Source organism: Neovison vison, chromosome 10, assembly GCF_020171115.1.
Source record: "Neovison vison isolate M4711 chromosome 10, ASM_NN_V1, whole genome shotgun sequence".
Classification (NCBI taxonomy): Eukaryota; Metazoa; Chordata; class Mammalia; order Carnivora; family Mustelidae; genus Neogale; species Neogale vison.
The window spans coordinates 45,634,295-45,646,869 of NC_058100.1; the positions used below are offsets into that span (position 1 = coordinate 45,634,295).

General features: G+C 49.2%; 1 protein-coding gene across 3 annotated transcripts in view; it reads right to left on the reverse strand.

The window, feature by feature from the left end:
* PTPN14 (protein tyrosine phosphatase non-receptor type 14) overlaps nt 1–12,575 on the reverse strand; it is a 161,641-nt gene that overhangs the window by 29,704 nt on the left and 119,362 nt on the right. For all 3 annotated transcript variants that reach the window (XM_044267194.1, XM_044267195.1, XM_044267196.1), the window contains exons 6-9: nt 9,376–9,446; nt 8,467–8,554; nt 3,629–3,717; nt 632–719 (exon numbers count right to left, since the gene is read on the reverse strand). In XM_044267194.1, coding sequence (XP_044123129.1) covers nt 632–719; nt 3,629–3,717; nt 8,467–8,554; nt 9,376–9,446 — 336 coding nt within the window. The remainder of the gene's footprint in view (nt 1–631; nt 720–3,628; nt 3,718–8,466; nt 8,555–9,375; nt 9,447–12,575) is intronic.

Sequence of the window (12,575 nt, forward strand, 5' to 3'; positions counted from 1 at the left end):
GCCCACCCAAGGGTGCAGTCAGTCTGTCAGTTACAGAATCATCTAGGCTCAAGGCACTGGGCTTACATGGACGAGCTGCCATGTCTTCACACAGTTTCAAACCAACTGCTTTAAAAAGAAAGAAATGAATGAAGACAGAGCCTGGAAGGAACACTGAGCTTCTCTGAGATGGCCCTGAGGTGCATGAACAGTCTTGGCTCTCAAGGGGGCGCTCAACAGAAGGTTGAGCTACGTCAGGCCCGGCTTGCGCGGCTGTGGGGAAGGAAATCCAGGTCAGCCGGCTCAAGAAAATGCCGGGCAACATCATCCAGGGGTTACTGGATGCGGGTTTGTAACTTGAGCGCTGAGGAGCGTGGCACACCAGACATGTGATCCACCACAAACACGGCAGGTGGAGGAACCCAAACCCCAGAGTCCAAACTCAGCTTGCAAACCTCACATTTTGAACAGGAAATTACCACCACTACCCGGAAATGAGTAATGACAGCACTGGGCGAGGGCTAGGCAGTTATCAGTTCGAGAGAATATTTATCCTCTCATGATATGGAGAGCAAGGAAAGAATATTGTGAGGTGAGAAATCAAACAGCAAGCTGCCTGTCGGACCCTGCCCCATATTTCCCTTTTGCTCACCGTGTGAAAGAGGGCAGTCTCTTCCTTGTTGATGAGCTCCACTAGAATAGTAGACTTGTTGTGAGTGATGTTGCCGATATCATTCCACCTGGTCAAAAGATAGGCAACTGGGTTTGCCAACGATGTTCCATGCAGCTATGAAATAGCGTAGGAGGGTTGTCTGCTAGTGGGGAGTCTCATTTGACAAATTATGATTTCACCACAGTTTTGAAAGCTTAACAATCTTTCTCTCCAAGCAAAAGAGGAAAACACACCATGCATTGACTTAGCTACCTAAAAATGCTATAAAACATCCATCTAGATATTGCTGTTCTTAAGGTATGGTTTCCTTCATGACTAATGATGAGGAAAATATTCGAGGATCCTCTGCCTTGTTTTTCACATTTCCAAACTGCAAAGGATTTCCCATGATCCCCGTTTTTAATAACAGAGGAGCATATTATTTTAAAGTCATGTGTTTCCAGGAATCCAGGCCAAAGAATCCACACAGATTCTGTGTTGCAGCGTATGCTACAGAGGGATTATGCCACCAAGAAAAAGTGCCCAGGGAATGTTTAATGTGTCTCCATTTTTGTGATGGGTCACACACACACAACTTCCTTCCCTTTCCTCAGGAAGACTTTCGCTAAAATGAGACACATGAAATAACCACCAGACAAGGGAAGGTAAGCTACTGTTTCCCATCCTACTTGGAGCCAATCTTCGACCATCTCTTACTACTGCCTACCCTCTCTCTGCATCCCAGTCTATAATTCCCTGTCCACTGCCTCTTCGTGTCAACATTACACTTCCCTATTTTCCTCCTTTAAGACTCATCTCAGAAGTCATCTTCTCTCTCTTCCTCATCCCCAACCACCCACATGGGAGGAAAGAATCTGGTGTAGTCCTCTCTGGGGTACTGCATAGTATAATGATTGTTTACTTCTGTGACTGGATCCCCAACAAAGGCAAACCAGACCACAGGCTCCCTGCCTAGAGAGTCTGCTTTCTTCATCTCTGGCCTCCACGCACTGAGCCACGTACCTGGCATGCTGCATGCAGTAAATGTTTGCTGAAAGAACCAGAAGTCATAATACTGCCTCCCATCTGTACAGAGTATGGGTTCTTCATGAACTCTCTAAGGTAGACAAGGGAGCTTGTTTCTACTTCAGAGAGAGGACAATTTAGGCACAAATGAGGACAGGACTTAGCCATGTTCACCCTGCACATCGGGGATGCAGGAGCTCTACACCTGGGGCTTCTAGGCTTTCCTCCAGTCCTTCCATTACTCCAGTACCAACTGTGTTCACAGACATCTGCCGGGGCCATACTCTCTACAGGGGCTCAACACAGCTATCTGCTGACTTACAATTCCGTCAGATTACATCTACATGGACTCATAGCTATGTTCCTCAGTGAAGGTCTCTAGAGACAAGAGATAGTCGTCAGGCTCCGTTCCTTCAAATCACCTGCCAAAACTCTGGATCCACTCCTCACTCCACAGTGTGACTCTAACTGGGGGCCTTCTTACCATGACACTATGGTGGAAGTAAATTCCCATCCTGTAGGGGTTTTTAAGATAAGTGCTAAAGAGGTCTGGAAGCAGTTCTTAAGGAACTGAACCAAACCATGACTGGCTCATCGACAGCAAAGTTTCAAAGGGCTATTTTCTTCTATTTAACCCCTGTAGCTGGAAGGCAAGACTTGTCTACTTTTCCAGCCTCAAGGAGAAAATGAAGCATTGACTGAGAACCACGTGAGACAAAATGCCTGGACAGCTTGAAGTGGGCATAAAAATGTGAAGTTACAACTCTGCGCAATTTATGTATTTCATTTGATTACTTTATAATTTGTTGTAGGTATATGGACCTGAGGGAGTATGTCCAAAAGAAAGTAAGTTTACTCTACAGCCACAAAGCTCTCTCTTCCCACTCCTGCTTTAATAAGGTCTCCATGCAAAGAGTAAGAGAAAATCAGTGGACAAAAATAGTATCAGGGTGGAGACCTAGCAGGGAAAAGAGCCAGTTAGGAAGCTTTTGGTGGTGGTGGTGGGGGAACGTTTTTGCAAAATAACCTGCATCAACTATTTATCCAGAGGGTACACAGCTGGGCAAGATCCACTTCCAGAAGGTGGACTTGGCTTTGCCTCTAAGAGCTGTCTTTGATTATCTGCACTAGGTGCACGGCTCTGCCTATCAGATGCACACACAGGAAAGCTGTTCTTCTACTAAACAGTCGGCCATACTGCCCTTGTAAATGAAAGCAAGCACACAGTTTTTGAGATTGTTGACATCACAGTGACAACTATGGGCACCCATCCAAGCAAGCTCATTGACACATAAGAGAGGAGACACTGCCAAATCCCTATACCGGTTCTTGCCTCTTCAGCGGAGAAGAGGGTTTAAAATGCGAAATAATGCCCATTACCCAATTATCCCTTCCCATGAATGAATGAATGAATGAATGGAAAAGTAAAATACAAAATAAAAGTATCAGCCCTTTAATTTGTGATAACAAATTCATTGCTTTTAAAATGCATTTTCACAAATATAAAATATTCTATTTTTAATATAAAATGAGTCTTCACTCCTCTAGCACGTGTGGTTAGGCAGAGGGTGATGGAAAATGCAAAGAAGCCAGTCGGGATTTAATGACTGGGCGCGGATAATACAGACAAAGGTAACCAGCAGGACTGACTAGACAGCAGGCTTCCAACCAGACTCACAGTTTTGTGCCATTCTTCTGGCTCAGCAGGGTTCAGTAGCACCTTTCCTGGAGTCAAGTGGGAAGAAAGAGCTTCCTCCATCCCCCAACCCCCAAACAGGCCTCTGGGAAAAGCGAGATGCATTTCTCGGTAACTGCTCAAATCTCACAGAAGGCTGATCTTATCTGAGTTGAGAAAAGCTCAACTCTGACCCGTAGTCTAGCTCTTAACTCACTGGGATCCCTGTGATCTTCGGTGGACTTTTCTAGAGTCCCTCAAGGGGAAAAAGGAAAAAGAGACAAATAAGAGACTACCTGTATATTACTGCTTGTCTTCCGATTCTGTTTCTCACGAAAATCCCCATGAAGAAAATGCCGAGGTGCACACTGTTTCCATGATTGTCCTGCAACAGATCAACAGAAGAGCGGTGTGACCAAACAGATGACCAGGGGTCCCGCAAAGCCAAGCCCCTGGGCTGCAGCACCTCCCCGCTGGGGGGCGCCACACCCCGTTTTCCTGCCCGTGGACGAATGAACCAGACAGCATCAGGTCAAAGGGCAACTCAGCCCTGAAGTGACTCAGCCTGCTGCACAGCCCAGCGCGCCGTACACACACAAATATTGTTTTCTTTTACCTCAAATTGTCACATTTTTCCTGTCCAAGAGAGAATTTCAGGATTTTCTCAGATCTGTTGGCAGTTAAGAGTTTCTCTTTCATGAACATGTATGAATACCTTTTTCACTTTGGTTTTTTTAAATCAAAATGGCACACGTCCATAGTTTGAGTATGTATGCACACCACATGCATGTGATTACATGTGCCCTCAGTTTGCGGGACCCAGTGGATCCTTTGGAGTCTGTTTAAAAGAAGCCAACAGCAGACCCGGCCCCACCATTTCCTCTCCCCAGAGACACCAACTTCCACTGCTTAACGCCCTTGTGGGTGTCTATTTGCATCCATGGTGCTTGGTATTTCTTTCTTTTTTTTTCTTAAAGATTTTATTTATTTATTCGACAGAGAGAAAGAGAGAGAGAGATCACAAGCAGCCAGAGAGGCAGGCAGAGAAAGGGGAAGCAGGTTCCCTGCTGAGCAGAGAGCCTGATGTGGGGCTCGATCCCAGGACCCAGAGACCATGACCTGAGCCAAAGGCAGAGGTTTAACCCACTGAGCCACCTAGGCGCCCCTGCTTGGTCTTTTAATTTACAACCTCATGGTCCTCAGTCCTGGGATCCTTTCTCGAATTTCCTCTGTTCTTCTTTTGGAACACCCATTATTCAGATGTTGGACATCTGGGCCCAGCTTCTAATCTTATCTCCCACCTCCCACATTCCCTTTGTTTTTTTGTGAGATTTTATCTTGTAACCTATTACCTCTCCCATTTCTGATATCATATTTTTAATTTCTGAGAGATCTTTTTTTTTGAATGTTCCTTTTTTTTTTTTTTAAGATTTTGTTTATTTTTTTATCAGAGAGAGAGAGCGAGCGAGCGCACAAGCAGCAGGAGGGGCAGAGGAAGACGGAGAAGCAGGTTCCCCGCTGAGATTAAAGCCCAATGCGGGACTCGAACCCAGGATCCTGAGATCATGACCTTAGCCAAAGGCAGATAGTTAACGGACTGAGCCACCCAGGTGCCCCTGAATGTTTTGTGTGTTTTTTTTTTTTTTAAGATTTTATTTATTAATTTGACATAGAAAGAGAGATCACAAGTAGGCAGAGAGGCAGGCAGAGAGAGAGTGGGGGAAGCAGGCTCCCTGCTGAGCAGAGAGCCTGATGCGGGGCTCGATCCCAGGACCCTGAGATCACGACCTGAACCGAAGGCAAAGGCTTTAACCCACTGAGCCACCCAGGCACCCCTGAATGTTCCTTTTTAAAAGCAATCTATTCCTTTAAGGAGGAGAGATACTTTTATCTTTTTATCTGGGAGACTCCGAGGACAGTATTTCAGGCACAGGAGTTCTCCATCCTGCAGAGTCTCTGCACCTTCTAGGCTGCTTCGCTCCCCTTGCCCTGGCCTCTGTCATTCCCTGGGGGCCTGAAGGGTGACGCTCGGCCCTCTATTCATGCTACGGATCGGGACGCTCAGCACTGGCTGGGAGCTGCCTGAGCACAGGACGGGCATGAGGACGGCAGAGCTGCGGGGCAGTCAGCTGGGCCCTGGGCTGAGGAAGCCCAGATGACTCGTCTTCACTCTGGTGTCCTGGTCGAGTCAGGTGTTTCCACCCTCCTGCCTCGGAGAGCACAGCCTGCTGCCAGTGTGCCTGAGAGGAGAGCGGGGACAAGGCTCGCCATCCAGGGAGTACACTGTCCCTCGGCCCCCCGCTTTTACCGGGGACATCCTCTTTGTGGAGTGAGCAGAGGGGCATGCACATCTGGGCCCAAGATGGAAAAGAAGGATGTCTGTGTTCCGCAGAACACCTGATCCCATGCGAGACACAAAGACGGCAGTGTCCCTCTGCAGGGACCTCTTCTCAACCCACTCAGCAGCTTTGCACATTAGAACAGGGCTCTGCAAACAGGGACAGAGAGAGGGCTGGACCACTGCTGGAGGCAAAGCAGAGAGAGGGGCAGGAGACAAGACGTGGGAAGGAAAACAAGTGCCTTGGGAGTCAGGAGAAGTTACAAGTAAATCATACTGTAGAAAAATACGTGCGAGGGGGCGCCTGGGTGGCTCAGTTGTTAAGCATTTGTCTTCAGCTCAGGTTGTGATCCCAGGGACCTGGGATCGAGCCCTGCATCAGGCTCCTTGCTCAGCAGAGAGCCTGCCTCTCCCTCTCCCACTCTCCTGCTTGTGTTCCTTCTCTTGCTGTCTCTGTCAAACAAATAAAATATTTAAAATTGTATATATATAAAATTATATATGCATATTATTATGTGTATGTATATTATTACACATATATGTATATAATATGCATTATATAATATATAATTATACACACACATACACACACACACATATATATAAAGAAGCCAGGTAAAGTGGAGATGGGAAAGAAAATTCTGTGGAACTCCTTCCGGGGCACTTTGCCCTTAGATGGCTGGGTGCAGCAGTCTGCTGGTGATGGGACCGGGGGAGGAGTTCCCCAGGGCCAGGCAATGGCAAAAGCACAGGACGGATGCTCAGGCACTGTGTCTGTCAGAACTTAAAGGCTCAGAGTCAAACTCGGGGAAGGATGGAGGCTCCAAACACAAGCAGCCTCCCAGCGTCCATGCGCTCCGACAACACAGGAGCGACTGAGGCGACTGCCCTCTCGGTGCGGAGGGGGAGGGGCGGGCCTGCCAGGGAGTGGGCTGGTCCTCCTTCCGCCTTGAAAAATTCTGAAGAACCATTCAGGGAAAAGCCCACGCTACGTGGAAATGTTCTTCCTTATGACACATCCACAGCAAGCTCCTTTGCTTAATTCAGTTGGTCAAGAAGGACCCGCACCAACCCAGAGGGGCTCCATGACTCCTCAGTCTGCCCCTCCACCCTCCCTGTCTGCAAGAGCACGGATCTCAGAGCTGACCAGGCCCCGCCCCAACTGGCCCTGCTGCCCCGCCCACCATCCTCGGGTCTCTGGGAGTCACGTGGTGTGGAGGTGGTCCCCTGAGTGAGGAACACATACGTGGGCAAAAAGACAACGCTGGCTAGGTCACACTCCCTGGCAGTGAGTCAGCAGTGCCTGTCCACCCACTCAAACCAAGGTACAGTATCCCCCTTGTGCTCTTCCCACTGAAGAGCATACCAGAAAGTGCATCAGAAACAAGCACAGTGGATTTCGACACTACTTCCACTGCCCCAACTTCCCACAGCACAGAAATCCTGAAGACAGCACAAGTAAATGAGCCCAACAACTAAACCCCCAACTTCCTGGGATGGACAAGGAACCCTGGGATGGGTTTTCTGGAAGTGAAGAAAAGTTTACCCTGATTTTTTAATGACCCAAAATATCATGACTATATATGGGCTGCTGAAATGTAAGTGGGATGCAGATGGCTTCATAAGGCATTACTGCAATGAAAATGGATTACAACCCTATGAAGGGCAGCCATTAGAGAAGCAAAAGAAAATTAAACAAATCTAAAAGAGAGTCATTTAGCCCTTTCCGCAAGCTGCGGCCACCCTGCTCGTTCTACTTGATGCGCATGGGCAGCTCTCATCAAGGCAAATTGCAAACGTGCAACAGAGGGGGAACAGAACACTTATAAAACAGCCAGCGGAGCCACTTTGGAGGGAAATGTTTGTGCTAAAATCGCACCATCGCCCAAATGGCTGAAATGTGCCAGTTGCTTTAGGTTTCTGATAAAACTCTGGCTTTTGTGAAGTTGGTCAGTAGAGAGAAGAAAATGAGTTTGGATTATGGGCTCAGCTCTATAAATGACCGAGCACCATGACCCCCCACCCCCCAACCTCCCCACTTCAGGAGGTGGATTCGTTGCAAAAGATGTACTGTGCTGTAACAGTTTCCTAGGCACAGTTTCCAGAAGATTCCGAAGGGGATTCCAGAAGATTCCACGAGGCAGGCTCTATGGAGCTCGAGAAATAAAGTGTGATTGCATATAAGAAATGTTTCTTTCTGCCTCACAAGCAATTATCCCCGTATCAGCTCAAATGAGAGAAAAGAGAATAAGTAGGTAAAACCAGGAGTCAGGGTCTTTATATTAAGGCATTTGCTTGTCCTGTTGCAAAACTACCAGTGACTGTATCCATTCACGGTGCCGGATGGGCTAGTGTTTGGGACTCACTCAGATGGTGTTTCACCAACAAGCTATTCCGCCCAAGACCATGGAAAATCTCTTAGTTAAGAAAAAGTGTTTGTGGGACACCTGGGTGGCTCAGTTGTTAAAGCCTTTGCCTTGGGCTCAGGTCACAATCCCAGGGTCCTGAGATCGAGCCCTGCATCAGGCTCCTAGCTCGGCAGAGAGCCTGCTTCTCCCTCTGCCTCCTACTCCCCCTGCTTATGCTCTCTCTCTCTGAGACAAAAAAAAGTCTTAGAAAAAAAGAAAGAAAAATTGTTTGCATTCTAAAGTAATTTGGATTTGCCAACTAATGCCACGTAGTGACCAGGAAGCCAGGTCGTTCTGGCCTGCTGCCTGTCATTGCCGGCTCTCTGACTGCTGCACCATTGTGAGAAAGCTGAAGAACGAATGGGCCAGGGTCTGCTGGGTCTGCTACCTTCACAGAGAAGATCTCCTGTCCAAATCCATCCAAACGTTCCACTTCGTTGATGTACATGAGCTCAGCTTCTGCAGGCAGGATTCCGCTAAAATCACAACAGCATCAAAGAAGGAAATGGTTAGGGGCAACAAAGGCAGGAGAAGGTCCTACCCTCCTGATGGCAAATTCCAGAGCTGTGGTTTAGCTCTAGTTCCGGGAAGAGCAAGCGTCACCCAACTGTGAGGACACGCTGCATTACTCAGTAATTCATTAACATAATCCCCACCGGCCTTTACTCAACGGGGAATAATCAGAGGAAGGTAAAGTGTTTAATTAAGAGCCACAGCCCTATAAACACTAATTATTCCTGACATCTCCGTGAATAAAGCTGCCTGCTTTAAAAAAATAATTTTAAAAAAAGTTATTTTTCTCCCACTTGGGGGGGGGGGAACCTCCACTGTTAAGAAAAAAAGGGGTTAAAAGGAAAAAGTTTAGGAGGATGCTATTTGGGGAGCTCAGTGGTCAAGATGAGAGAGCCTGAGACACCTGCATAGGTCCTCTGAGGTCTGAAGGGGGCCTGTTTGATCTCCATTGGTCCCAGAACCATCCTCTCCCTCTTGACCTTGACTTTCCCACCCAAAGCCCCTCTTCAGGTCTTCATGCAGCTCAAGCGGCTCCCCAGCTATGGCAATAGAGCTTCAGGAAGGTCAGAGAGGCGAATTCTCCATGTGTGCGTGAGCTTGCTCGTGGTCAAGCAGAAAGGAGGAAAAGGAAGAAAAAAGAGAACAGGAGAAAGGGGCGGGAGGGCAACCGGCAGAGTTTTTGGATCTACCCGCATGCTGGAAGATACTGGGGGGGGGGCAGGTGGGGGGGGGTGTTGACTCAGCCAGGGGCCACGCTGGGAGCCATTCCCTCGGCTGGCCTTACCTGTGGGCTTTGTGTTCCTGGGCTACCTTCTGTGTGAGCTCCTCCAGAACCGCCTCTTCCAGGGCCAAATCCTATCAACACAGAAGGAGTTAGGGCCATTTACTATTGTGCTTATAAACCTTAGGAGCTCTCTTCTCAAGAACACGTTCCTGAGTAGCCTCCCTTCCTCGATCTCCCCTGGGCTCCTTCAAATCAAAGGCTGTCCACTGTAGGACCGAGGGTCCACAGTTATTTCTAAAGCAGGGCTCTCCACAACACCTAGGCTCTTGGCTTATGACTAACATGCCTATTTCAAGGCACAGTTTCTGTCGCTGCCTACATTCTGCAGGGTCCGAGAGGAGTGCTTTTTTCATTTACCTTCTTCCCTGTCTGCACCTCGGACTCACTTTTATTGATATTGCTTTGTCAGTAACTCATGTGGTTTTTTAAAAAATTTATTTATTAGAGAGAGAGAGAGAGAGAGAGCAGGGGGAGGGGCAGAGGGAGAGAGAGAATCTCAAGCAGACTCCCCACTAAGCGTGGAGCCTGACATAGGCCTTGATCCAAGGACCCCAAGATTATGACCTGAACTGAAATCAACAGTCAGACTCTCAATCAACTGAGCCACTCAGGCACCCCAGTACTTGCATGTTAACGATCAAGGTACAGGCAAATGAATTTCCAGCCCCATTACCCTTTCAAACGCTGAGCCTAGAAAGGGCCTGTGTCCCGCCTTTTCTGTCTACCACCTTAGCATCCGTGAGCTAATTCAGAGCTACTTGAAGGCAGAGAAGGCTCATTCGGATGTTACTTGACAGCCTTGGGAGCAGAGGAGGCCATGCGGGCTGAAACTAGGGAGTTCTGTAAGGTCACAGTGCGTACCTGAACAGGGCTTTCTCAGCCACCTGACTCCAGGCCTCTGGGACCCCTGGTGTGCTAGCTCCCAAGCGCTGACAGCCAACCGCATACGCCTCTGCCCCACACCCCTTCAGTGACGGCGGGAGCACCTCAGGGATAGTTAAATATAACACTGTCTGGGATGGAGAGATGATCTGAAGGCAAAATCCAAGACAGGGAGACCAGAGCAAACAGGCCCTGGGACCCTGACAGAGCTCCTCGCTCTGCTGGCGGTAACTTGGGGGGGCTCAAGCCAAGGGCCAGCTGCCTCGGACCCTCTGGGGAGGCAGCTTCCATGCGCCCTGCCCCAGGCAGATAGGCACTGCGGAGGACACCGATAAGCACCATTTCCCTCTGAGCTCCAGACAGGCGGTCAGAAGGGGCTCTGAGCGATGTGTCCTGCTGAGGCCTTCTGAGGCTCATCGTAAATGTTGGGGGTGGGGGGCTGGGGGACAGCACCCCCAAAAAAGTCTACCTCAAAAGTACAAGAGCGAGCCCATCTCAAATCAGGAAAACATGAAAAATCAGGATCTCTCTCTCTTTTTTTTTTTAATATATTTGACAGACAGAGATCACAAGCAGGCAGAGAGAGAGAGAGGAGGAAGCAGGCTCCCCGCAGAGCAGAGAGCCTGATGTGGTGCTCGATCCCAGAACCCTGGGATCATGACCTGAGCCGAAGGCAGAGGCTTTAACCCACTGAGCCACCCAGGCGCCCCGAAAAATCAGGATCTCTTAATGCTGGAAAATGAGGGAGTGACTACATGCTGGAAATCCTACAGGTGGTCCCGAGCAACCTCAGAGAAGGTGCAGGAACTCCTGGCAGCTCTGAGTCTCCATGCGTTAACGGATGAATGTGCTGCTTCCTGTTCAGCCATCCGCTGACATGACTCAAGCCCGCGGGAGGGGACATGCTCAGTTCTATGTCAGGGAACAACAAGGACCACGTAGCCTAGAAACGGAGTCCCGTGCGCACCCCTAGCTATGGAGCGGAGGTGATAACCCGCTACTAATTTTGAAAAGCTAATGAAAGGCATGTGGCCATAGAATAAAATAAAAACAGGTAAGCGAAGATCGGAAAGTGCTCCATGAAACCTCAGCTTCCCACTTTTAGAGAAGAGAAAGTCCCAAAGTGCCCCTCTGGTGTGTACACGATTCAAGCGCCTCCATCTGCGGCCCGGGGCCCCCGTGAGGTATGTGCCCCCGCAGCAGAGGACACGCGCAGGAATGGCCGAGTGCGTGCCTGTACACAGCCACACACCTGTGGAGGGCCCTGGGTACTTAACTTTGTTCTTTTCTCTGCTGCAGAAATGCCATTTGACAAATTCGGTTGCTTTATAAGATCAAACGAGGCCATTCATCCCATCTTCCCTCCCCCACCAAAGGAATGCATTCTTCTCTTTGAAAGCTCTAGTGGAACCAAGCAGAAAGTTTACAACCTTCCATGGCTCCCCACTGCCTGCTCAATTAGGTCAACACCTGCGCAGGGTATTTAGACCATTCTTCAGGGTGACCCAGCCTCCCCCCTTCCAGACCTCCGATCTCGAGGGTTCAAGGCTTCAGGCAAACTCCTCCTCCTAACAGAATGCTTGTACGTCTCCTGACACACTCACGGCGACCCTTCCTGGAAGAACCCCCTGCACCCGAGGCCCATCACATGGAGTGAAAGGTCACCCCGTCCCTCAGGTGCCATCCCAGCTCCTGTTCCCTTGACAGGGCTCTCCCACTCCCCCCAAGCTGGATGGAAGCTGATGCCCTTCCACTGTGGGTGGGGCTCCTACAGCCCTCCCCACAGTCTGCCTATGGTCTGTCTTACACAGTTGTCTGGATGCTCATCCCATCCTATACCCTTGTCACCCTCCCTCTACCCCATGACAGGCACTTAAGGGCAAGCCGCTCTTCTCCACATGGCGGCCGGCCCGTCCCAGGGCTCTTACACAATGTGGGCTTACACGCGCTCCTACACAGGAAGTGATCCAGAAACGCTCCCTGAACTGAACCCCATAAGCGACGTGTAAGTTTCCCATGATCAGACTGGAGTTTCCCTCGTGCAGAGCTGGTTAATGATCGTTTGTGCCCTCTGCCTGTCCTCTGCTAACATTTCAAAATGCACGCACTCTTGGTGCCTGAAAAACACGGTCTTGGGCATCCTTGAGCTTGCATACCAGAGACGGGACCATCACGCTAATAGTAGGATGAGAATGAAGGCAAGGACCAACACAAAGAATAAACACCGAGAATTCGCCATGTGCCCAGTTATGTCACTTGCACCCTCTCCGTTCACAATGGGAATAGGCTTGCTGCTATCCCCATTCTTAGATGAAAAA